Raw genomic sequence first — 27,503 nt, forward strand, 5'->3', positions numbered from 1 at the left:
TGGCATTACTTTGTGGAGCTGTGATGCCAAACTCTCCCTTTTGCCCGACTTCAAAAGGGCAGGTGGCACCTTTAAGTTCTCAGCAGCCGCCGATCCAACACGATTAGGGATCATTACCAACAGGCAAACAATGATCGGCTACTTCTGGCAAAATTAATTGAGAAAGGAAAAACACATGGGGAGGGAGTGGGGGAATGGGCCAAGAGCAGGACTAACTAATTCTGTTCAAAGTGAAAGGAGAAATAAGGAATAAGGAATAACTAATCCAAACTTTTCCTTAATAACCAAGCTAATCAGGAGAGCTATACAACAGCTCCAAGCAATGCAGTAGTTGTCAAAAGACCGGGAGAGAGGAAAGGTGAACTGAGGAAAAGGAGCAAGGAAGGAGAGACACAAAAGACAGAAGGGGAAACAAAACAGGCTGAACCCAGACACATTAGCCACCAAGTTCAGCGGCTGCAGAAGGCTTTTACCAGGGTTGGGAGTAAACCAATAAAAAGCTTCATTACTGACCCAGGAGGGTAACCATGCTAAATGAGAATATCTGGTTACTTCAAGCTGGAAACACCAATTGGCACAGGAGGGTACCCTTGCCAGAAAGAGAGAATATCTGGTTGCTGTAACTGGAAGAGAGTGGAATGACAGTAGAGTGCTAACATCACAGTCAGACACCTTCCTACACAAGGGGGAAGATATACATGCTGGTAGCAGTGTGCTGATGGGAACTGAATGTATTGATGGTAGTCTAAGAAGGAAACCTGCGATTAATGGGCAAGAACTTTGCTGTAATTTAGTTTTAAGGTTCGTACAGGTGCATCAAGAACCAATATGGAGCCAGGTCATAAGAACAATGTAGCTTTATTCTACATAGGATGCAGGATTACAGTTACTCTAAGTTATGTTATCAAGATAGTTCTGGGCTGTTGCGCGCTTAACAAATGCGAATAAATAAAGAACAGACCCACTAGCCACCCTCAGGAACACCTGCACGGGTCACAACTAACACTCACTCTCAGAAGAATCCTGCATTATCACCCATCTAACAGTCACTTCACTGTCATTCATTCACAGTCAGCAACATTCTAAAATCAAGCTGGAATGACAGCAGGACACCGATTATGAGACGTGACACACACAACACACCTCCCTCTGGTACTCTCCATACTACTCTTAATGCCACTGAGGGCCCCTCAGAGTATTGGCGGGTGAGGTGCGAGGGGGTGCCTTTGTACTTTCCTTTGAATTACCCCGGAGTACTGGATATCCCAGAACCATAAGGATTCCACCTTGGGGTAAAGGAGGCTCCAACTACCAGCAGAGGTGCTCATAAGCAGTGCTCCAGCCAGTTCTATTCAAGTCACTTTGAAAGCGCCTCCAGGATTCTGTACATGCCGCCTTCTGTTTGAACAGATGTAGCGTATCCTCTTCCTGGGATTAACTAGTACACACGCTGGCAAGTGAACAATCGACTTTGCAGGACATCACCATTCAAAAACGGAAAATGCACTTTTAGTTTCTAATCATGGTGACCCATCTGCACCCACACCATTAATCACCCTTGCGCATCTGTCAGCAAGGAATGGTACCTTTTACTCATCAGCTTGCTATACTAGAAGTGACTATAATTCTAGAGATCAGTCTTCTCAAACTCCTGATCCGCATTCACTTTTAACAGCAGCTCAACAGGTTAACTTGCGCAAAACCAGCTCACACATTTCCCTTTCATGCAGCAATTCCTTCTGAAACTTACTCGAGGAAGGATAACAACTTTTTGGGTGATGGGAGGCGGTGGTGTGCCTTGCTGCCAGTGTTAAGTAGGTTAAAGATCACAATCAGGGGCACACCCACCGGCCATCCTCAGCCATATCAGCTCGGGTCCCAACTGAAATTCTCAGAACCCTCATGCATTATCACCCATCCAACATTCACTGAGCTGTCATTAATTCACAGTCACCATAATAGTTGCAAACTGACAAGACACACATCCCATTCACAAGTCAAAAAATATCCACTAATGACCATTAACCCAGGAAGGGGAAAAACGATCTGGTTGGAATGTGTCAAGGTATAAGCAGGGTGCTACATTCGTGGAAATTAAACTGTTTGCATCTTTAGTTAGAGAAACCTGGGGACGATCAGTACTTCCGCAGTAACGATCCTGACACACTGAGCTGATCAACCTTTCACTCTTATTATAGTAAGCCTTATCTTTTTGAGTTGCATTCCACTAGCATCCAAACATGTTAATAACCCTGATCCTGACAAAAGTTAATAAAGGTGTTAAACTTTCCAACTTTTGTGCTTTTTGTCCATTCCAAACACACTAATCTGCACCTGTCACTCACAGGTAGTAAGTAGATAGACATATAGTTAAATGTAAAAAAAAAAAATAAAAGGTGCATGGCTTATATTTTTAGAAAGCTAAAAAAGGTACATTGAAAAGAAATGTTCTTGGTACTCTGACACATACAGGAAGCCCAAGAGAACATTGCCTTAGACGAGGCATTTATAAAAACATACAGAGGCATAGTCTTTTGCAACATGCATCACCATGACGTAAAAACATCTATATTGTGGCTAACAGTTATCAAATGTGTAATTCAGCCATATATTAAGAGACATAAATTGTACATTTTTCAATTTCCCTACTATACACTGAATCCAACGTACATTGAAAATGATTCTGTATTGAGCAGAAAAAGAGCATTGAAGATTGCAGATAAAGTGATGCAATGACATCCATTTTGATGCCTACCTGACAACAAGGTCATGTTTCTTCACCAGCGAGGACAATTTATCCTCCATTTTAAACACATCCATGTTAATAGGAACAGTGTTCTGATATTTCTTTGCAAGTTGTTCAACTTGTTCCTTCATCACGGACACTGCATTATTAAAAATAGCATACCGTTATCGCAAATAATTATTTTGAATGTAAAAACATATCCACACTCACAAATTCACAACAACATATTTGTGTTTGGAAGAAGTATCTCCTTTAACAAAGAAGAAAACATGTACATGCATGAATTAAACCAGAAAGGGCCTTCCTGCACTCCTTCCCACCCACAAAACAGACATTACACAACTCTGAAACAATGAAGTAACCTATAAAAACACATTGGTTACATGGTTTAAAGCTACGCTTAGCCTGAAACGTGTAACACGATTGGAAATAATCTCTCTATATATATATAAAACGCTTAGGTATGCTTCCAAATGGCAAAGTGCACCTCTGGGTGCCCTTCCACTTCAACAACAGCTATCATTTTAACAAACAGAATGAGCACGGTTCTACGCGGTCACCTGCATCTTCCACTATCGCAAACATTCAGAATAATTTCAAGTTACTTCTTTCCACCCCCACTCCCCTTCACATAGGGCACGCAGTTCCACTATCAATGAACAGTTAATTACCAGCACAACATTTCAGTCTCTAAAGGGTGAAATGCGGTAGGCCAAATGCCATCTCACGAGCTAAAACTGAAAGAAATTGCTGTAATTATGCTACTGCGCAATCTTCTGCCATCACAGGGACTCTGGAAAGGAACACGGTTGACAATTACTCGTATACAAAGACACATCATAGAGGCCCACGTAATCGATGGATAAACTTAGATGCCGTTTTTATACCTTGAATACCCTCTCCTTCCATCTGATACTAATATGCCTTTCAAATTCAAAAGGAGACAGTTTCCTATACGTTTATCCGTTTTCAATTACCATTAAAAAGTCTCAGGGACCTACGCCCCCTTCTTGGAAGCAATTTGTGGTAATTCTGACATTTCAGAAGGGGGTCAGAAGTGGCCCTATGAATTACCGACTGATGTTGAACTTTAAGATATACTAGAACAGCGTACGTTACGCTGGGAATAGCTAGTATATATCAGCTAACTTGACCATCGCCAGTATTGGCAGACATTTGGGAATGAGAAGGCGTTATTCTTACATGGCAAGTTCAAAGTGTTATGGCATGTGTGCTAGGTTTACCCTTCGCTATAAAGCTAAATCTTCCACTCAAATGCGGGAACCATCATGCTGAATGCAACACATTCCTGAATGGGAATGTAGAGTGTGTCTATGGGAATAGGCATATATAGGACAATTTCCCTGGCCAACAATGACAGAGGTAATGCTCCTTCCACTACATTTGTAGTCGACTGGTTACCTTTTCTAAACATTGACGGACGTTGGCTAAGCAGAATTGACTGTGGTCTCAAGCAATCTCCATTTAATGTTATATTACCTTTTTTTCTGATCTACCGAAAGTAACTGGTGTTATAATTAATGCAGATGTCCAGATCACTTAACAGCAGTCCTAATCTTGCTCGTCATAGCCCTTAACTTTTAGGTTGCCCAACTCTCTCCATAGTGCCAGGGACCTTATTGGCCTCTCCCCCAAAAAATGATTCCTTCTCCAAGGGATAGGGACAAGGAATGTCAGTGTAACCCCCTGTGGGGACAAACTAAACAAAAAAAGAAGGGGAAAAAAGAGCCAAGTACCCCCCTGTGCGTAAAGGCCCCTTTAAACAAAAGAAAAAACAATCATTTAGAATGTCGAGAGCAGAGCCCTGGTCTCGCCTTCCTTCGCGAGGGTCGTGATTTCTCTTGTAACAGCACTTTGCTCGCACCACTCAAGATTGTATTTTCTGCTCCGAACTATAAAATACTCATCTCATAGTGTGGCTCTCCCCTGACAGAGAAGAGGCCACCCAAACTAACTGCTGCCTCTCTTACATCTGAGCTTAACGCCACAGGCCAGGGATTGCTGATCAGCGAACCCTGAGGAACACCCAACACCACCAGCGTCTCCTCCTGGGCTGCATGCTGGCATATGTGGCACTCCCCATGAGAGAATGGTGAATGTTGCGTTAAATTTAAAGGGCCCATCACCTGCCAGGTGCCCGCCACAGACTTTCTGGGCTGCTGCTTACAGATGCGGCCCGGGTTGAGCAACATATTGCAGGTCTCCACACTGCAATCAAAGCCAGGGTATTACTGGCATGCACAGCCCAGCCATATAAAATAACAGACTCCCCATACAACGCAGTCCAGTTTATAAGGACGTTGGTGCCCGCCCACCACACGCTGCTGCTGCCTTGACTGCCAAAGAAAAATCCTAAAGAAGATGAAATGGAAGAACTACAGCACTGAAGGACCTTGAGACATCCTTTGTCTCCAAAGTAACGAATATATATATATATATATAAATATAACTCACCGTAATATTATTTCTGATGCTTGTATCTGCTTAGATTCACATGCTGTGCATAGGCCGACATCTAGTGGAAGCTGCAGAGTATTACAGTTTGTTTTTCGAAACTCGAAAAGGGCGTCAACACAGGGCGTGCCAGTAATACTATCCCTAGTGTGACGTCCATTGTACCCATGATCCCTCACGCGTCTAGGACCCTCAGATTGTATTTTTTCTTACATGAAGCAGCATGAGGAGTAGCGCGAGTACAGATAATCCAAGCAGATAGAAAGGTCAGACTACAAGCATCCATGTGCCTTCTCTCGGAGGGGAGGAAGGGTGGGTCGCATGTGAATCTAAGCAGATACAAGCATCAGAAATACGATTACGGTGAGTAATGTATCCCTTCTGAGGCTTGTGGAATCTGCTTAGATCACATGCTGTGCATAGATTAGCGAGCAGTACCTGAAGAAGGAGGTGGGATGTGAGAATGGTCATGAGCAAATAAATGTCTTAGAAACGCTTGTCCCATTTGTGTATCTGTCTTGGAAGGGGTGTCAATGCAGTAGTGCTGAGTAAAAGTGTGAATAGAGCTCCAAGTAGCTCCTTTGCATGGTGTCAAGGGGTACATTTGCAATGAAAGCCAAAGAGGCCCCAATGCCTCTTGTTGTAACGCTCACCTGAATCCCTCGGAGGCGCAGGTCTGGGCTGGGGGTTCTCGGAGTCTTCTAGGGTCACGCGCAGGCCTCGAATGCCACCCTGGAAAGGCCCTTTCCTCACTGAGATCTTGATCTGAAGGGTGAGATGTCTGCAATTATGAGAGCAAGGGGTTAATATGGATATATAAGCCTGACTGGGTAAGCTGCCTCCCCTTCCTGGTACTCCCAAGTAGTTCGTAGGCTAAATGTGCTCACCTTATGTAGGTGAAAGCGGAGCTCTCCATCCTGCGTCTGTGCAGGGGTGCCGAAGCCAGTTACTTCACTGGTTAATTGTCCAGCCTCTTGGTTGCAGAGGATGAAGATTTGGAGCTAGGCCGTTGTTAGCAGCACGAACGGCGGTTGCTTGAATATGGAGGTCCGGAGAGCGATGGAATGGCGAAGGTATTGCAGGCAAGTAAGTAGAAAATGTCAATTCGAAGTTAAAAGCACTTCTTAATGTCTCTTTTCCTTTTTCAGGTCGCAGAAGCAGCTGGGTAGAAAAATGGATGTCGAGGAATGCGCCGAGGAGTGAGAAAGATGAGCGCTGCCCAAAACACGTGCGTATAGATGGAGTTTTGTATTTCTTAATGATGTCCTTTTGTTTTGCAGATGCGAGTAGCAGCGTCGGCAGAGGCGAGAAGAATGCAGCGCAGGTAAGGAAAGTTTCACGGGGGTTTACTAACCAATGTCTTTGCTTCCACAGGGTGCCGGAAAAATGGAAAGCTGCAGCCCGTGGCTTGAGATGAACCGATGGACTGGGTAAGTGCTGCGCTGGTTTTTATCTCGTGCTAACCTGGTGTTCTTTTCCCTTTTCAGATGCTGCTGAAGACGAAGATGGTTTTTCAGAAGGTAAGATTGCGGATTTCTCCTCCCCAGATGCAGAAGTTGAAGATTCTCTGGAGCTGACACGGTGAGCGTCCTGCTGCTATTGCAGAATAACGCGAAGCACGTTGCTCTGATCGGGCGTGGTTTAAATAGCTTACTGGAGTGCTTAGGTGTCTCCTTCCACAGCAGCCTCGCCCAGGTAAGAAGTCCCAGCTTCCAGAATAGTTCCAGTATCCAGTCCCAGGGAGTGTTGCTGGCCACACCCAGAAGGTAAAGTAGTTCCAGCCATGGATGGATGAGGATTTCATCCTGCAGGTGAGTGAGCAGCATGGTCTGCAGCAGGTAGGTCCACCCAAGCACCATTCCTTACATCATGAGCCCGGCACGTCCTGTGCCGGGACTGGGTCCCCTTATGAGCCTGGCGCCACTGGCGCCAGGACAAGGTCCCTATGGGAGCCGATGGGTGCCTGGAAATGAAGTTGTGACCCAGCTTCTGAGGCAGTTGGGCTAAACCTGACTCCTTGGAGGCTGCGGTCATGACAGCACCCCCCCTCAAGGCCCCTCCCAAGCTTGTCTTTTCCAGAGGTTTTGGCTTGTTGGGAAAAGCCCGATTAAATTTTCAGACTAGACGAGGTGCATGTACATATTCTGAGGGTTCCCAAGATCTCTCCTGGGGTCCATATCCCTTCCAATCAATCAGGTAGTATAGTTTTGATTTGGAAATTTTGGAGTCCAAGATGTCTCGAATTTCAAATTCGGATTCTCCGTCAACTTGGATTGGCTCAGGAGGTTTAGTCAAACGGGTTCCGGGTTGCACAGGTTTCAGGAGAGAAACATGGAAGACAGGATGTATCTTCATTCGAGTAGGTAATTCCAGTTTGACAGCCACTGGGTTAATCACGGCCGTGATCGAGTAGGGTCCTAAATATCTTGGGTTGAAGGTGCGTGGCCCTTTTAAAGATAAATGTTTAGTGGACAGCCAGACTTGATCTCCTTTTTGATATTGAGGAGCCTCTTTTCGATGTTGGTCTGCTCCTTTTTTGTATGATTCTTTAGCTCGTTGAAGATGAGCTGTGGCTTCTTTAAATGCTTGAGTTATCGTCGAATGCAGATGGTCAACAGCAGGTGTTCCGAGAGCTTGAGGTGGGTCCAGATTTGAGGTTCGAGGATGACTTCCATACAGCAGGAAAAAAGGGGTTTTTCCCGTCCCAGAATGGATTGAATTATTGTAAGCGTATTCAGCAATCCAAAGGACATCCTTCCAAGTACCCTCAGATTGATGCAACATGCAGCGCAGATATTGTTCTAAAGTTTGGTTAGTTCTCTCAGTCTGCCCGTCGGTTTGAGGGTGATGGCTGGTGGAAAGTCGTACATCAATTTGTGCTAAACGACAACAACTCCGCCAAAAATGGGAAATAAATTGGCTCCCTCGGTCAGAGATTAGTACTGAAGGGAAACCGTGCAACCGGACAATGTTTTCAAGAAATTCTCGGGCTAGAATGGAAGCTGTAGGTAAACCCTTCAGTGGGATAAAATGAGCCATTTTTGAAAAAAGGTCCACGATCACTAGAATTGTTTTGTATCCGGAGCAAGGGGGTAAATCCGTGATAAAATCCATCGAGAGCGTGTGCCAAGGGCCTGGTGGAATGTCTATTGGACGTAGTAATCCTGCTGGTTTTTCCTTCTGACTCTTGTTTTGTGCGCAGATACCACAAGAAGCCACAAACTCTTTAACATCTTTCCTCCAAGATGGCCACCAAAAATGCCTTTTAATTTTCTCTGAGGTTTTGGCAACTCCAGGATGTCCTTCCATTAGAGAATCATGGTAGCAGGTGATGACCTGTCTTTGTAAGTCAGCGCAGGGTAAGAATAGTCTTCCTTGGAAATACAATAGGTTCTGATCTATTGTAAAATCCTTTCCTTTCAATTGCCAATTCGATGAATCTTCGGGAGTTATGAGTTGATTGACCCTTGCTTTAATCTCTTCGAGGGATAGTGTGTTGATTGCTCCTAGTATCTTTTGTTCAGGAATTATTGGCACCGGCTCCGGATTAGCTGTAAGTTCGTCTACCCCTATCCGGGAAAGGGCGTCTGCTTTTCCGTTCCTAACGCCTGGTCGATATGTGATTACAAAATCGAATTCTGCGAAGAATAAAGCCCAGCGTAGTTGCCTCGAAGATTGAGCTTTAGCTGACTTCAGGTACTGGGGGTTACGGTGATCCGTGATTACAGTAACTGTGTGCCGGGCTCCCAAAAGATAATGCCGCCAGGCCTTAAAGGCGGACTTAATTGCCAAGAGTCCTTTGTCCGTAATTGTGTAGTTGATCTCAGGAGCCGAAAATTTGCGAGACCAAAAGGCTACAGGGTGTAACTGGTGCGTTTCGGGGTCTCTTTGTGACAGCACCGCCCCCATTGCAAGACTGGAAGCATCTGTCTCGACGATGTAGGGAAGTTCTGGACGGGGATGCCTTAAGACTGGAGCAGAGATAAATTTGGCTTTTAATTCTTGGAAGGCTTGTTCGGCTTCTGGAGTCCACTCGAATTTTTTATTCTTTTTCAGAAGAGCCGTGATAGGTTGGACTACCCGAGAGAATTCAGGAATGAACCTTCGGTAAAAATTAGCGAAGCCCAGCATGCTCTGTACACCTTTCACGGAAGTTGGGGAAGGCCATTTGGTGATAGCATCCACTTTTCTTGAGTCCATGTGAACTCCGTTGGGTGATAAGATGAACCCTAAAAATTCCACTTCCTTTGCGTGAAAGGTGCACTTCTCCAGTTTAGCAAACAAGCGGTGTTGGCGAAGTCTCTGTAAAACCGCTGTGACGTGTCTACGATGATCAGTTTCTGAGGCTGAGTATACCAGGATGTCGTCAATATAAACGACTACGCACACATCAATAAGTTCTCTGGGGACATCATTCATGAAAAACTGGAAAGCGGCCGGTGCGGACCGGCCGCTTACATAGTCCGAAGGGCATTACTTGATACTCAAATAATCCATATTTAGTGCAAAAGGCCGTCTTCCATTCGTCGCCCTCCTTAATGCGTACCAAATGGTAAGCTCCTCTGAGGTCTAACTTTGTGTATATGCAGGCGCCTTTTACCTGGTCCAATAATTCAGGAATCAAGGGCAACGGGTATCGGTTTTTGACTGTAATCTGGTTCAGGGCGCGATAATTGATACAAGTTCTTAGGTCACCTTCCTTTTTCGGGACGAAGAACAAAGCTGAGGAAGCCGGGGATTTCGAGGGGCGGATGAATCCGTTAGCCAAGTACTGGTCCAAGTATTGCCTGAGATGGAGGTTTTCTGGTTCAGTGAGGGCATATATTCTACTGCACGGAGGGGTGGACCCAGGTATTAGGTCTATCTGGCAGTCGTATGACCGATGCGGAGATCTTTCTGAAAGACGTCGCTGAACTCTTGGTATTCCAGAGGTAATCGGGGGTCCTCGGAAGTGATGGCTGCTAGCTTCATTTCGGGCTGAGGATAACAGGTTGAAGCGCATTCTGGAAACCGAATTACCTTGGCTCGCCAGTCTGAGGATTGTGCTTTTCCAACCAAGGCATTCCCAGAATCACCTGAAACTGCGGGGCCTTGATTACATCAAACACGATCTTCTCCCGATGTCCGTCTTGACATAACAACGTTACCTCCATGGTGGTATGAGAAACTGGTCCGGAAGCTATTTCAGTACCATCCACTGTAGTGATTACGTCCTTTACCATCTTGGGACGTAGGGGAAGATCCATCCTGGTAGCCAAGTCTTGGTCCACATAATTACCGATTGCTCCGCTATCAATGTATACTTTGATAGCATGCATGCGATCTGGTCTATTGGGACTTATGAGGACCATAGGCATTACCAAATGCGAGGTCAAGGAACTGGTTTTAACGCTCGGCAAGCGGACCTCTACGCTTGTCGGGCGAGGTCGTTTCCCGATTCCAGTTTCTCAGCATTTTTATCAGAAACTCCTACGGTCTTCTTGACCGGTTTCACTGAGCAATCACGAAGGAAATGTCCAGAATTCCCACAGTATAGGCACAGCTATAATTGCCTTCTTCTTTCCCGTTCTTTCTGAGTTAATGGTCCTTTTACTACTCCTATTTGCATTGGTTCCACGGAGTCATTCCCTTTAGCGGAGCTCTGAGGTCTTGAAAGTACCCGGGTTTCAAATCTGGATCGATCGGTCTTCCTGTTCTGTAGCCGATGATCTAATTGGACTACTAGGTCGATATAATCTGACCAGTCTTGCGGCGGATTAACCACCTGTGCTAAAACGTCTTTAAGTTCCCCACGTAGACCTCTGTAGAAGAGCGTGATTCTCTTATCTTCAGGCCACCTGGTCTCAACCACCAGTCTATTAAAGGACGCTATGTAAGCCAGGAGATCCTGATTACCTTGTCTGAGTGACAGGAGTTCATTGTCCAAGGCCTGCCCCTGTGAATGTCTTGCGAACAACTTTTCCATACTGGTCTGAAAGTCTTGAAAGTTATAGAGGAGCGGGTCATCCTGTGTCACGAGAGGAATGGACCAATCTGCAGCACTACCGCTAAGCTAGGAAAGTACAAACGCTACCTTGGCTTGGTCCGTTGGGAATGCGGCGGGTCTACATAGAAAGTGCAAGCGGCATTGATTGATGAATACTGCATATCGCTTTGGATCACCGGAAAAACGTTCGGGCGGGACCAAAGGCACATTCCCTGGCAGATTAATTTGCACCGGATTACTTGAGGTTGTAGGAATGCTGCCCCCTCCATAGGGAGGCAGTGGCGTCTGTCCCGCTTGAGCCTGTAGCAACTGTCTGGCCAGATCATCCGTCCATTCCTTGGCAATGATCAACTCCCTTCGTAAAGCGTTTGTTTCTTGGCGAGATGCGTGTACTTCTGCCCTTAGTTCCCCAAGCAATTGAGCCAGTTGATCTGTGTCCAAGGTTTCCATTGCGCCTGGGTGGGAAAATTGCGGTAGGCTTCGCGTTCTGTAACGCTCACCTGAATCCCTCGGAGGCGCAGATCTGGGCTGGGGGTTCTCGGAGTCTTCTAGGGTCACGCGCAGGCCTCGAATGCCACCCTGGAAAGGCCCTTTCCTCACTGAGATCTTGATCTGAAGGGTGAGGTGTCTGCAATTATGAGAGCAAGGGGTTAATATGGATATATAAGCCTGACTGGGTAAGCTGCCTCCCCTTCCTGGTACTCCCAAGTAGTTCGTAGGCTAAATGTGCTCACCTTATGTAGGTGAAAGCGGAGCTCTCCATCCTGCGTCTGTGCAGGGGCGCCGAAGCCAGTTACTTCACTGGTTAATTGTCCAGCCTCTTGGTTGCAGAGGATGATAATTTGGAGCTAGGCCGTTGTTAGCAGCACGAACGGCGGTTGCTTGAATATGGAGGTCCGGAGAGCGATGGAATGGCGAAGGTATTGCAGGCAAGTAAGTAGAAAATGTCAATTCGAAGTTAAAAGCACTTCTTAATGTCTCTTTTCCTTTTTCAGGTCGCAGAAGCAGCTGGGTAGAAAAATGGATGTCGAGGAATGCGCCGAGGAGTGAGAAAGATGAGCGCTGCCCAAAACACGTGCGTATAGATGGAGTTTTGTATTTCTTAATGATGTCCTTTTGTTTTGCAGATGCGAGTAGCAGCGTCAGCGGAGGCGAGAAGAATGCAGCGCAGGTGAGGAAAGTTTCACGGAGGTTTACTAACCAATGTCTTTGCTTCCACAGGGTGCCGGAAAAATGGAAAGCTGCAGCCCGTGGCTTGAGATGAACCAATGGACTGGGTAAGTGCTGCGCTGGTTTTTATCTCGTGCTAACCTGGTGTTCTTTTCCCTTTTCAGATGCTGCTGAAGACGAAGATGGTTTTTCAGAAGGTAAGATTGCGGATTTCTCTTCCCCAGATGCAGAAGTTGAAGATTCTCTGGAGCTGACACGGTGAGCGTCCTGCTGCTATTGCAGAATAACGCGAAGCACGTTGCTCTGATCGGGCGTGGTTTAAATAGCTTACTGGAGTGCTTAGGTGTCTCCTTCCACAGCAGCCTCGCCCAGGTCAGAAGTCCCAGCTTCCAGAATAGTTCCAGTATCCAGTCCCAGGGAGTGGTGCTGGCCACACCCAGAAGGTAAAGTAGTTCCAGCCATGGATGGATGAGGATTTCATCCTGCAGGTGAGTGAGCAGCATGGTCTGCAGCAGGTAGGTCCACCCAAGCACCATTCCTTACATCATGAGCCCGGCACGTCCTGTGCCGGGACTGGGTCCCCTTATGAGCCTGGCGCCACTGGCGCCAGGACAAGGTCCATAAGGCCCCTATGGGAGCCAATGGGTGCCTGGAAATGAAGTTGTGACCCAGCTTCTGAGGAAGTTGGGCTAAACCTGACTCCTTGGAGGCTGCGGTCATGACACTTGTAGAGTGGGCCCTAGGCGTGAAAGGCAGAGTCTTTTCAGAAAGTGAGTAGCACAGCTGGATACAGTTAATAATCCACTTAGAGATGGCACCTTTAGAGACGCGATCCCCCTCTCTGCCTGTAGCTACGGAGACAAACGGCTGATCTGTTTTCCTTAGCGGTCTGGTCTTGTTTACATAGTAGAGGACCGCCCTATGCACATCTAGTGTGTGTAGTTTCACCTCAGCCGAGCTTTGTGGGTCTTGGAAGAAAGCTGGAAGCTCGATGGACTGGTTCACGTGGAATTTTGAAATAAACTTAGATGAGAACCTAGGGTGTGTGTGTAAAACCAGTTTATCTTTATGGATAGTAAAGAAGGGATCTTGCACTGAAAGAGCCTGAATTTCACAGACTCTTCTTATAGATGTAATTGCTACTAAGAAGGCCGTTTTGTAAGTCAGGTGTTTGAGACTGCTTTTGTGCATGGGCTCGAATGGGGGACCCATGAGCTTAGATAGCACCACGTTAAGGTCCCAACCTGGTGGTGGGTTTGAAATAGGAGGGTGAAGTCTCTTTACTCCTTCCATGAAGGCTTTAACTACTGGTACTTTCCACCACGACAGCTTGTTATGTGAGGTGGTGTATGCTGACAGGGCTGCCAGGTGTACCTTCAGTGAGTTAAAAACCAGTCCTGCGTCCAGCAGGTGGAGCATGTATGTAACAATAGTGGAAGGAGTGCAATCAACCGGGTTGATTTGTTTATTCTGGCACGAGATAACGAATCTCTTCCATTTGTCAAAGTAGCAGTGCCTCGTGTTAGGTTTTCTAGATTCCTTTAGGATGTCCATACACCTGTGTGGTAAATTGAGATGTCTGAACTCTATGACCTCAGGAGCCATGCTGCCAGGTTCATTGAGGTGGGTTGAGGATGCACCGTTTGATCTTGGTGCTGGGACAGTAGGTTGTACCAGCCCAGAAGTTAGATGGGTTCGCACACCGCCAATCTGCATAAGTGTGGGAACCACGGTTGTCTTGCCCACATGGGAGCAACTAGGACGAGCGTCATTGATTCTCCGTTCATCTTGTTGACCACCTTCCTGATGAGAGGAGTTGGTGGAAAAGCGTACGCAAACATCCCTGACCAGTTCATCCACAGGGCGTTCCCCTGGGAGTCTGGTTGGGGGAACCTGGATGCAAATCCTGGGCATTGTCTTTTCGCTTGTGGCGAATAGGTCTATAGTGGGCAAACCCCACTGAGAGAAGATATCTTCTACGACTTCTCTGTGTAGACACCATTGGTGTTCCTCTGGGAGGGGGTCTCTGCTCAGAGCATCCGCTAGGGAATTGAGATCCCCTGGAACATGTTGCGATGACAGGAAGATGTTCTGTCTGAGTGCCCATATCCAGATTTTCTGGGCCAGCTTGGACAGATTTGGCGACCGAGTCCCTCCTTGCTTGTTCAGGTAGAACATGCCTGTAGTGCTGTCCGTCCGGATTTCCACTGACAGATTTAACAGGTAGGGCTCGAACGCTTGAAGTGCTCTGAATACTGCCAGAAGCTCTAACAGGTTGATGTGATTCTTGGCCACTGAGTGCGACCAGAGACCCTGAGCTGTGTGGTGGAGATGATGAGCTCCCCACCCAGTCAGGCATGCATCGGTTGTGACTACCGCCTGTATCTCGGGATCGTAAAAGGGTTTCCCCCTGGACAGATTCTCTCTTGTCCACCAGTGAAGGTTTTGTACAAGTGTTGGGGAAACGACCACTAGATCGTCCCACTGACCACTTGCCTGAGACCACTGTTTCGCCAACTATTCCTTCATGGGACGCATGCGCAGGCGCGCGTGGGGTACCAGGTAAATACATGACGCCATCATGCCCAGCAAACGCATTGCTTTGCGTACCGTTATCTGGCGACCGGATTGATATTGCAGAATTTGCAGCAGTATATTCAGAATTCTTTCCTCGGAAGGAAAGGTCAACCCCTCTTGAGTGTCTAGGATAGCTCCTAGGAACTGTTTGGATGTGCTTGGCACTAGACTTGACTTTTTCTCGTTTATTGAGAAGCCCAATTCGAAGAGGAGGTCGATAGTCCTTTGAATGTTTGCTCTGCAAATTACTGCGGTCTCCCCCGTGATGAGCCAGTCGTCCAGGTAAGGGTACACTGGGATTGCCTCCCTGCGTAGGTGCACTGCCGCCACTGCCAGTACCTTGGTGAATACCCTTGGAACCGAAGCTATCCCGAAGGGCAGTACCTTGAACTGGTAGTGCCGACTGTCCACCTTGAAGCGCAAGTACTTTCTGTGCGCTGGGAACATGGAAATATGAAAATAGGCATCTTTCATGTCCAATGTTGCCATGTAATCCCCCTTTTTTAGGATGGGGATTACCTCCTGGAAAGTAGTCATGCGAAACTTTTGGGGCTTGACATACTTGTTTGCAGGCCGTAAGTCCAATACTGGGCGCATTGTCAAATCTTTTTTGGCACAAGGAAGTAAGTTGAATAAATACCCTTGTTTACCTGGTGTCCCGGGACGAGTTCTATCGCGTCCTTTGCTAGCAGTTTGACGATCTCCTCGAGGAGGGTCTTCTGGTGGTCCAAGGAATGTATTTTTTGTCGTGGAGGATGGTTTCTGGGACGCTCCAACAGTTCTATGCAGTACCCTGCGGATACTGTGGACAGCACCCATCTGTCCGATGTGATCCATTCCCAAGCTTGGGTGAAGTTGGGAATGCGTCCCCCTACTGGGGTTGCGTGAGAAGGGACCCTGAACGGAGCATCACTGTTTTGGTGGAGGCGTGCCGCCTCCTCTACTGGGGCTGTCTCTACCTTTTCCGCGTCCTCTTCGATTACCCCTGCCGTAACCCTGGGTAGACTGTTGGTTATTATTGCTCCACGGTGTACCCTGCCCCTGGGAATAGTTAGATCCTCTCTGGGAATTTTGGCCGCGTGGGCGACGAAAATTGCCATTCCCTCTCTGATTAGGGGGTTTATTGGTTAGTTGGCCTAGGGATTTGAGTGTTTCATACTCGTCCTTGGCATTTTTCAGCGCGTCCTCGACCGCCTTACCAAACAGCAGATGGTAAGGCGGTTTATCTAACAATGATGCTTGGGTTTCAGCTTTGAATCCAGACTGCCTTAACCAAGCGTGTCTCTTGATAACAGTTCCTTCTGCTATCAATCTGCCGGCGTTATCCGCGGCATCAAAGGTTGCCTTTAAAATGCAACCGGACACGGCTCTTCCCTCCGCCGAAACTCGTGCCAACTGGCTCTTTAAGGGTTCTGGGGCGGAGTGCCGCAACTTCTTCTCACTGATGGCAGTTGTAGCTGGCCAACAGGGTGGTGGAGTTGGCAATCCTTGCCTGGTAGGCGGAAGTGGAGGCTACTTTCCTGCCCAAACCATACAGTTTCTTGCTCTCCTTGTCGGGAGGAGCCCCCTTATATACAGTGGGTCTGATTGGGCTGCCCTGAAAAGTTTCTCAATCCTGGGTTTCACTGCTCTGGTGAGGTTAGGATTTACGAGTGAAGGGTCTATTCTCCTCTGAATAGACTTCAGGATAGGGATGGCCTGAGCAACAGGCCTCCTTTCTCCCACTAACTCTTCGGCGAAGTCCCTCTCCTCTTGAGCACCCTGGGTGTCAATGTGAAAATGTTCAGCTGCTTGAAACAGAACTTCATTCAGGAGAGGTTGGTTGTCGACAGGGGAGTCAGTAACCCGGGGTTCCTTCTCTACCGGGGAATCTACTCTGTAGGTTTCCGGGTCGTCCTCATCCTCTTCTTGGTCCTCATCCCCATAGTAGCCCGTACCAGTTTGTTCTTCCAACATGCCCAAATCTGGATCCTCACAAAAGGATGTCTCTCCTTGATACTGAGAGTAGGACTGTACATAGAAGGGGTCCGAAGACCGTGTTGGTGTTTCAAACCGGGACTTTTTACTTGGAGGTATAGGATCCTTAGAGCCTGAGGGTGCTGACCCGTCGGGAGTATAAGAGAGAAAGTGTTGAGGGTTTTTTGCGTAAAAATCTGCCAATGATGACATCCTTGACATGACCCTGTCTATGTCATCACTAGACCATTCTCTAGAACTGGGGATGACTCTTTCTGGAAGTTTCTCTGACTTATCCTGACTAGACTTGGTGGTCTGAGTAGGGGTCTTTGTGATAGCAGAAGACTTGGACTTGTCTGTCTGTCTGTTTATGAGGAGTGGAGTGTCTTAAAGGTGTGGAAGTAGGCAGAGGCTGCTTCCTTTGTTGTTTTTCCCCCTCCCCGTGGGTGGAAGAGTGTTTTCCCTGTTTTTTCGCCCCTTCGGAGCCTTTCGACGCCTGGCGTTGAGGTTCGAGGGTAGTGTCCCTATCCTTCGAAAGTGGAGGTAGGGGTTCGGGAGCTGCCGTAACGCGGTCTGCGGGCGCCGACTCCTGGAGTGCGGTCTGGAGATGAAAGTCGGCTTCGTCCTCCGACGATCAAACCTTGGGGAGCGAGGCACCCTTGGCAACAGTGGATGATTGCCTGGAGTCATGCGGCAATCTTGATCGAGAACGCCCAGAGGACGCCGATTCGGACCATTCTCTATGTGCCTCTTTCCGAGAACTCGACGTGCGCGTCGAGTCCCGGTTGGACTTCATGTGTTTTGTGGAAGCGCTGTGGGAAGCGCTTGTGTCGCCGAGGGTCTTCCCCATAGCCGCCCTGCCAGACGACCATCTGAGGTCGGGGACTTGCGCTCGGCTGTCTTTCGACGCCATAATGCCCTCGCCGAAAGCACCGCGTCGCTGCCATCGCTGAAGGCGCCCTCCGCTGCCATGGCCTCTTGACACCTGGCGTGGTGGGCACAATGCTTGATTGAACGGTCCTTCAGTGTTTTGGGTTTCAACATACTACCCGCTCTGCAGTTCGCCTCGGGGTGGTCCCTCGGCAAGCAGAGATTGCACGTGGCGTGCCTGTCGACCCAAGGGTATTTGCGGTTGCACTTGGGGCAGAATTGGAAAGGGGTACCCTCCATACGCACCTTGTGGCAGCGGGCTTGTAAGTGTAGGAATATATAAGAATGTACCTATATACCAAAAGAGTGTAGAGTATGTCCACCCCCCCACTCTCCCTACTTGCAGGGCCGAGGCCAGCGGCCTGCCAAGGCCCGGGCCGAGGCCAGAGGCCTTCCCAGGCCCAAATCCGTCGTGCAGCTGTCGACGGTCGAATTCTTCTCCGGGCCGGCGTCGAGTGTGGAAGTTCGGTGACTCGACGGAGTGGAGAAATGGGTAAATTTAACAATATTTAGCAAAAGTATGGCTAAGGCCAGGGAACTCCGCAAAATGCTTCCGACCAGTATGGCGGAAAAAAACAATCTGAGGGTCCTAGATGCGTGAGGGATCATGGGTACAGTGGACGTCACACTAGGGATAGTATTACTGGCACGCCCTGTGTCGACGCCCTTTTCGAGTTTCGAAAAACAAACTAATACTCTGCAGCTTCCACTAGATGTCGGCCTATGCACAGCAGGTGATCTAAGCAGATTCCACAAGCCTCAGAAATATATATATATATAGATATATAAACTTTATTTCCGTTGACAGCAAGTTCAAACAGTTATGAGACAGACATCCCCTACATTCAGCAGCTTAGGTTAAAGTAACCCTTCCCCCTCACATATTCCCCTTCTGCCCACCCCTGGATTTTCATAGTTTGCGTGTCCACCCCCGCTGAAGGATAAGATGGGGGCCTCTAGGATCTTAAGAATGTTTCGCCAAGTGTGGCTGGAAGGTCAGTGCCGGGAACTAGCTATTGTATTCTAGGACAGGGGTCCAGCAGTCCGTAAAGCGGTGAAATGCTCCTTCCTTTGCCACTGACTTTTTCGGCCACCAGGATCTCCCAAGCTTTTATCCGCCATAAAGGCATTAAGGGACCTTCCTGTGTTTTCCATTTACGGGCCAGGGTTATCTTGGCCACCAACAGCAACTGCGTGAGCAGTTTGGCAGTGCGACCCGCTTTTGGGTAGCACTCCGACCTTGCTACTCCCAGTAAAATCACCTCTGGGTCCATGGGCAATTTACGTTGGGTTATAGCCTCAATGATTTGTATGACCTCTTCCCAGAAGGCCCGCGCTTTCGGGCATTCCCACCACATATGGAAAAGGTTCCACATGCACCACATTGCCTCCAACAGTTCGGGTCTATGGATTTCTGAAAATGGCGCAGCCGCTCCGCAGGGTAATATCAGCGATGGAGGAGTTTCAGTGCGCATTCCTTGTTGGTTATGCATCTCGAGGCAGAGTTGATCCTAGTCCAAATGTCCACCCAGGTTTGGTGCTCAATGGGATGCCCCAGGTCTGCTCCCCACCTAGCCATGTACATCGGTTGGGTCCTCAGCATGTCATCCTGCAGCTGTTTGTAAAGCTTGGTAATCAGCCCCCAGCGGGGGCCCACCTGTATCACGTGTTTGAGAGAGTGAAGGTTCCTTGTCGGCCCCTTGTCGAATCGCTGGTTGCGAGATCCAGTGCCTAATCTGGGCATAGGTGAACCTCTCAGTGTCAGATGTCTTTTCTGCTGCGACCGGGTTTTAACTTTATACAATATGGGTCCAAACGTGGCCCGAAAACATAACAGGCCAGTGACAAGTCCAACCAAAAAAAAAATCAAAAACCAAAACTTAACCAAACTGGGCCCAACGGACCCTGTGACAGAGTATGTTCATTCACTCGGCTGGGGCACATCGTGGGATGCCCGGGCGCCGAGTGTGTGTGTTCCGGTACAGAGACCAGGTTACTATACTCTTGTCTTAGGTGGCATGTGGCTTTTTCCCCCCCTGGGGACTTTCATTTAATGTTTTTGTTGCGATTTCGGGGTTGAGCCTTGTACTTTATCTGGGAGCGAATTCATGGAGTCCTCGTCTGGGGTTGTTGGCTCCCCTCCCATAATCCTCCCGCCTCTTCGATCGAGTGGATTATACGTGTCTGGCCTTTAAACGAAAATTGAAGCGCAGCCGGGTAGAGCCACCGGTATTTGATTATTTGGTCCTGGAGCAAGATCGACAGCGGCCTCAGGACTCTCTGTCGCTGAACTGTACTGGGTGCCAGGTCCAGGAAGATTTGTAGAGAGGCCCCCTGAAATGTCAGGTTCCCCTGCGTGCGGCTTGCAGACATGATTTCCTCCTTTGTGGAAAAGAAATGGACCCCGATGGTTACTTCCGGTGTGTCTGTTGCAGGGGAGCTTCTACGGCCTCGCAGTCCGAGTGTGATCCAGCATGAGTAATGATTTATCGCAGTTGGGGAGGAGGGTTTGGAAGAGGTCACTGATGTAGGCAGGTAGGGCCTTATCCGATATTGACGCCGGGAACCCTCTGATGCAAATGTTATTCCTACGGGCGCTGTTTTACAAGTTCACCTGCTTGCGGTGCATGCTCACGTGGTTTCCCTCTAGGGTTTGGAGTTTTTCCACTTTGGGAAGGTTCCTTGTCGGCCCCTTGTCAAACCGCTGGTTGCGAGATCATGTGCCTAATCTGGGCATAGGTGAACCTCTCAGTGTCAGATGTGAGGGGCTCTTGCATTCTTCGAAGGAGAGTGGGGCGCCATTCTCTAACAGCTGTGAGAGAGTTTGCAGACCCCCCCCCTAGGACCATCTGCTAAGGTTTGCTGTATCCATACCCGGGGAGAAGTCTGGGATCCAGAGGATTGGCGAGAGAGGGCCCAGGCCTTTGGGGAGTTCCTTCCTGCGCAGGGCCCATGTCCATGCGTCTAAGGTGGTTCTGGTGGATGATAGGATTGTCGGTCAACGGTTGCGAGCCGTGCCCGATACGTGAAGCAGGGAGCTTGGACATTTAGCCTGTTCAACTTGTGTCCATTTTTGGGGGTTTGTGTGTTCTGTCCAGGCAGTGGTGCTGGTCAGTTGAGCCGCTATATAAAATATAAAATAGTTCAAAAACTATATAAAATAGTTCCCCATTTGGCCGCTCCAGTCATGACTTTCAATGGGATTCTTGCCCTACCCCCTTTCCAGACGAATTTCGATAGCTGCTTCTGTAGCTGCATCAGGGGTTGTTTTGGGAAGTGGAACGGCAAGGTTGAGCATGGGTATAGGAATCTAGGCGGAAGATTCATTTTACATGCTCTGACTCTGCCTAGCAAGGAGATTTCCCGTCCTTCCCACCTCTTCACGTCGGCCTAAAGCTCCTTGAACAAGGGGAGAAAGTTTGCAACATATAGCTGTTTCGGGTCTGCAGTAATGTGGATCCCGAGGTAAGAGGACGTGGTGCTCTTTCAATGGGCACTGCATTTGGAGGTCTTTCAAGCAGTCTTCTCCCAAATTCACTCCAAGTGCCTCTGATTTAGTGTAGTTAAGCGCAAACCCTGCTACCTGTTCAAAGCCTGCCAATTCCTCTAGGGCGGCGGGGAGAGAAGACTGACAGTTGGTGAGGAAGATCATCACGTCATCCGCGTATAGCGATAGCTTAACTTGCTCTCCATTTATGGCCATCCCCGTTATCCTATCATTCAAGCGAATTCTCTGTGCGAACGGCTCGATCACGAGGGCAAAAATCAGTGGGGAGAGCAGGCAACCCTGTCTCGTCCCACACAAGAGTGAAATCGGGGCTGAGAGTTTTTGGTTCACTCTTAGATGTCTTCGGGGCTTGATAGTTGGCTAGCAGCATCTTGTGAAACGTAGGGCCAAACTAGAAGGATTCCAGCGTGAGATGCACAAAGGTCCAGTCCACCTTGTCAAAAGCCTGGGTGGCATCCAAGGTTAGAACCGCTAGTCCCCGTCGAGCCTGAGCGGCCACTTTAAATGAGGTTGAGGGCTCGCCAAATATTGTCCCCTGTGCTTCTTCTCTGATAAAGCCCGTTTGATCTGGGTCTATGATGATTGGCAAGACTATTCACTATTCACTATTCACTCCACGTTGAGTAGCGATACCGGCCTATATGACGTACACTCTCAGGTCCTTTCCGGGTTTTAGGAGCATGATCGTAATGGACTCTTGCATAGAGGGAGTTATGGTGCCTGTGTCTCTGAAAGAGTTGAAGAGTTCCGTCATAGGGGACAAAAGGAGGGGATGGAAACGTTTGAACATTTTTGGTGGGAAGCCATCGGGGCCCGGAGCCCTCGGTTTCAGGGATTTGAGCACTTCCTTAACCTCTTCAGCTGTAATGGGGGCCTCCATGGAAGACCTGTCTGCTTCTAATATGCGTGGGAGTTTGGCATGTGCTACGAATGGTTCCTGCTGGGATTGCGATTGGGGGGATTGGGGGTTCTGTCAGCGTGCCGGTAAGGTGAGATGTTACCCTTAGTTTCGCTTCTGCCTCATATAGGGTTGTGCCTTCCGGGGCTCTTAGGGCTGTGATGAGGTTTCGCCATCTTTCGCTAATTTGCCGACCAGAAATGCATTAGCTTTATTGCTGTTCGCATAATAGCTTTGTTTTGTTCAGATCAGGGTCTGGGCAGAGTCTTCCGCACAGTGAGCCTCCAGTTTTTGTGCGGGCCAGCCTCAGAAGCTTGGCTGCCCTAGGTGACCATTTCTTCTTGAGGAGTGTCTCCGCCTTTGCCACTTCGTTTTCCAGCTGCTCTTTCCTCTTGCATCGTCTTTTCCTATATGCTGCTGCCTGAGCAATTAATTCCCCCTGATCACTTCTTTCATGGCTTCCCATCTTGCCGCTGTGGAGGTGAAGTCCGGCGGGTTCTCTTTGAAGTAGTTGTGAATCGCTTTGGTTATGCCAAAGTCCCTAGGCGTCTGGGGTGCTATACGACACAGGGCTCCACTGAAGTCGTGTTGGCACTGCGGCTACCTCCTTATCCGGCGCGATGAGGGGTGGGGGAGGGGCTTCTCACCGCCTGCGAACCCCAGTCGACGCGGGTTGATACATCGCTTATGGTGGGGGCCGGAATTCACCCCCCTTCCCAGCACCCGTCTATGTGAACAGCCGGGGTGGATGCGGACCCCGCAGTGGAGCGACGGGGCTCCTCCTCTCAAGTGGGGCTCCTGTTGGTTCACTGGCTTTCGTCCTGGCTTAGACTTTTGAAGCGCTGCATGACGATCCCGCCCGAAGTTTCAAGGCAGGCCCGGGGGCCCTTTCAACTTCGCGACCGAAGGGTACATCAGCCCAGGATTTCAGTCCCGACTTGCCTGGTGGTCGAGCGGGGACTTCTGGCCCTTGTGCTGCTGGTTTCGGGAGAATCGGAGCGCTGCAGAAAGGGAGCCACAGCAGTGAGGCGGCTAGCTCCTCCTCCCCCGCTCCTAGCGCATTCGGGGTGCTGCCATCTTGGCACCAAGGGTCTCCCTGGTGCTGTTTTAAGAGCGAAGATTTATGATCGCTGCTCTCCGATTTAACCCCAGATCCTGGCCAGTTGTTCCAGGGGGTTCCAACAACCGCTGAATCGTCTCTGTTGCATTTTAGGCTTCTATAGCAGACGTGTGATGATAAAGACCCGGGCATCCACGGAGCTCTTAACAACGCGACCGCATTGCCGGCGCCTCAAGCCACGCCACCATTGTATATATTTTTTAAAGACTCTTATTTTTAAAGAACTTTTATATTTTTAACAAGGGCTATTAAGTGTTCTTTTTGTAATCTAGTGTATATAGTGTCTCGAGATTCCCCCTTTTTATATCAAACCCTTAAAAAACAGCTGGTGTACTGGGAGAACGGAAATAACTAATCAAAATACCAAGTATAGAAACCATACACCAGCCTTTGGTGGTCTGCCTTTCCTTTTGTGTGTTCAAAGTTATAACCTGGTGTTTTTTGCTTGGGGGAATATCGTCCTAACCTTTGTCTTTCATCCCACATACGTCAATGCGACCCAGATCTTCATGATATTATGATATTTTATTTATAGCGCGCATATACACAAGTGTTTCAAGGCGCAAAAATGGGGTTTGTTCGAGACAGGGAAGAGGTGCGTTAAGTATTAAACGTGTCAGAAAGGTATATTGCTAGGTCCGCTTATGTAAGGAGTCTCAGCAAGAATGTGTGTGGTATGACAGAAGGGGGACGATGGAGGGCTTTAAAAAAGACAAAAAAAGACATTGGAAGAGATATAAGCCGTATCAAAGGCTTATTTGCCCTCTTTGCAGAAAGAAAGCTCTGCAAACTATATTACCCAGCAATCCTAGAGCCGGGAACTACTTTGAGGCCACGTTTCGGAGTGGCACGGCAACGCGCATGCACGAAGATCCGAGCACAGGGCTTGTGCTCAGACCTCCAAAGCGAGCAGTCGCATTCATCGGCGCTCCAGCCTTGGGGATCACCGCAATGGGCCACGCCCCAAGGAATCTACATTCCGGCCCATCGCAATATATAGATAAGTGGGCTGCCTCTAATGGGGAGAAGGGACGCGTACTAATTGGGAGAAGAGACAGAGGGGATCACGTGAAGGGGCATTGCCCAAAGTCTACAGACCCCTATGCGCTCGAGAAAGCCAAGTCTGCGCATGCTGTTGCTAAAGTCTCGCCACAGCATTGCATGGCGCAAGGAACTGCACAAAATCTTATTGCGCTGCATGGCCAGAAGCCATGCATAATAACCATGCCCTGCATGTTTGAACGGCACAATTAGCCACATGCGGCAACGGAGAATCACAAAACTAGCCACAAGCGGCTTATGAGAACCGCATACTTGGGAACAGAATTGCACCCAAGAGTTACATGCAGTTTATGAGAACTGCATATGAAAGGCCACATGCGGCTGGCAGCGTCATTGAAAACGCACGGCCAAAGCCACATGCGGCTAGCCCCTGCATACTGAAGCCACGTGCGGCTCTTGAACAAACGCACGCCCAAAGCCACATGCGGCTCTAGTAAAACTCTGCACGTTCCCTGAAGACTGCATATGAAGGCGAAGGCAGTCCCTTAGTGCATGAACACTCTCTTGACAGCCTGCATGAGCACATGTGAATCAAAACAAGCTTGTGCACTTTCTAATTTAAGCTCTTGTTGCATCATTTCAACTACTCCAGAAAACCGGGCCTGGAGTGCGCAGCCAGGAGGATAGCATTCACCCCAGAGCTAAGTGCCCATTTGGTTTAATCAGCGTTTTAACTCAATGCAAAGATGGTAGTTGTATGTATGCATGTATGAACGAGTGTAGGATTTTAAAAAATGTTTTGTTTTCTTTCCTAAAATCCCCTAACCCATCCAGCATCTTTTTCCTAAACATCTATCCGGTTTCCCTCAACACCCATACCCATCCAATCAACGTTCCCTAACCCTTTTTCCCCGCTGGGGTTGCGGAGGTCTGTTCAACTTTACACTTGCAGGCGCCAAAACCACAGAGGGGGTGGTTGGTTCATACCACTCCTGCGCCTGGAATCCTGAGCCTTGACAGCTTGCATCATTCGTCCAATGAGTGCTTTGGAACCATACCCCTGCTACATCAGCCTCAAGGTATAACAGGTTTCATTATGAGTACATCTGCGGAATTAACACCAAAATCATTTTTCAGTTCTGCCACTCTGACCCGAGGAATTATCATGGAATTACCAGTGGCGGCAAGACAGTGTAAATCCTCATTTGGGGAGTACATAGAAACTCCATGGGGATTTTTACAGTTTTACTTGGAGGGATAATTCAGCTACAGTAGATTGGAAGGTTTCTGGAGGTAAAGTAGGGGATTTACCTCCAGCTTTTTGCTAGAGGTTAATCCTCCACTTCACCTCCAAATTTCATAGTACGGCAGTGCAGTAAAGTGTTGAAGTGCAGATAATTCCATTACCACCATTTTACTGCATTTTTTTCCCCATATTGCCATATTAGTAACAAGGCCCAATGTCAATCACATAGAGGAAGAGGAGGGCTATGTCACAAAACTGTGATGGGCAAGAGTAGGACTTGGAGTGATGAGGAGTACTGATAAGTAGCATGGGCATTACCTAGTCTTCCACGTTCCTCATTAATCTTGAATTTAGGTGGACATGACTAGCATTATACCAATTTTGGCATGCTAAATAAACCACAGAAGACATAACGAAATTTTAAACTACAGTATAGATTTAATATGTCCAACACCAATGTTCAATTGAAAACAAACCAAAACAGCGGCCGCCAAGGAGGACGTTGGTACAATCAAAGACAGCTTATTACATGCAAATGATGTGTCTGGGGGAGCCTGTGTGCTCAGCCCAACAAATAGCAGATACAGAGTCCTCCTTAAAAAGAAGGCCTCAAGAAGACAACTCTTGAAGACAGTTTGAGGGTTTTTATTGAAGTATTTGTGAAGAGGTTCATTAAGGGCCACCCCTCTCTCTCTCATCGCATATCTCCACCATGCGGTTAACAGGCATCCCCGAACCCCAAGATGGTCCCTAGGGATCGGTAACCCCCTAATGTCTAGGCACTGACTGGCTGGTCATGATAGCCTAAGGGCAAACACCCTTTCCATCCGACTCCCTCTGGAAGCACTCTAGATAAGTGCCTTACAAAGACTCAGGTCTCGTTTGTCCTGATGTTCCTTTCCTCCTCTTCTGCTCTCCTCCCTTTCTTCCTCCCCCTCTCCTTAGTCTCTACCTCTCGCTCGTCCCCTCTGTCCTCTGATGTTCTCCTTACTCCTGTTCTCGACTTCCTACAACGCTCCCCTCTCCACTACTACCACTCTCCCATACTACTACTCTCCCCTCAACTACTGCCACTATTATCCTCTACTACTGCTCTACACTCCACCTGCACCAAACTCCCTCAATCCCCTTACTTTCACCCCCCACTCTCCGTCTTTTAATATCACACACCTTGCATTACACCCAAGTACCACTTTCTCCAGCAACCAATTCTTCAACTTGCACTCTCCCTTAGCAATCATTTTCCATGCTCATCTGCACTGCCCTTCCTCCACTTGGTCTTTTGGGCCTCCAATGACCTCACCCAAACAACCCACACCTTCCTGTGTCTTCCGACGCTTTTTATCCAATCCCCTTCCCCTTACCCCTCCATTGGTTCTCTTCCTCAGCTGGTTCCCCGGGTGAATCGCTGGCTTTCTTTTCCCCAGGGAGGTATTACAGGTGAGCAAATACAAAGGGGGTGTTAAACCCCGCCCCTTCTCGTACACAGGTTTGCCTGAACTTGGAAAATATGGCCCGCTCGAACCAGAATCAATGTCCCAGTTCTTATTAGAACCGGCCAATGTGTCTGTTGTGCCGGTTTATTTATTTTCAATTTATTGTATATTTGTAAGGAGCCTATACAACAAATGGTGTTTCAAGGTGCCACAAGACAAAAAAGGGGTGTGGGGAACAAGGGAGAAAGATACAATAACTGCCCTACTAGGCCTAGTGACATTCGGATCATGCAAGTGCAGAACAAGAAGTGCAAGGGGTGTGGGCCTGGAGGGGAGTCGGGGGGATGGCGGAGGGGTATGGTCAGTTCCGGTCTGCGCAAAACAAGTGCTAAAGATGGGAAGGGGAAAAAAGCGAAGAGGCGAGGTGCAAGTACTAAGGGGAGGCCAGAGGGC

The 27,503-nt window shown here is 48.4% G+C and overlaps 1 protein-coding gene across 1 annotated transcript in view; it reads right to left on the reverse strand.

Annotated features, from left to right (window-relative positions):
* Positions 1 to 27,503, reverse strand: part of AASS (aminoadipate-semialdehyde synthase) — a 950,357-nt gene that overhangs the window by 267,418 nt on the left and 655,436 nt on the right. Inside the window, exon 15 of the mRNA XM_069629092.1 lies at positions 2,756 to 2,885. Coding sequence (XP_069485193.1) covers positions 2,756 to 2,885 — 130 coding nt within the window. The remainder of the gene's footprint in view (positions 1 to 2,755; positions 2,886 to 27,503) is intronic.

Source organism: Ambystoma mexicanum, chromosome 12 (genome assembly GCF_040938575.1).
Source record: "Ambystoma mexicanum isolate Mex_15411 chromosome 12, UKY_AmexF1_1, whole genome shotgun sequence".
NCBI classification, from domain to species: domain Eukaryota; kingdom Metazoa; phylum Chordata; class Amphibia; order Caudata; family Ambystomatidae; genus Ambystoma; species Ambystoma mexicanum.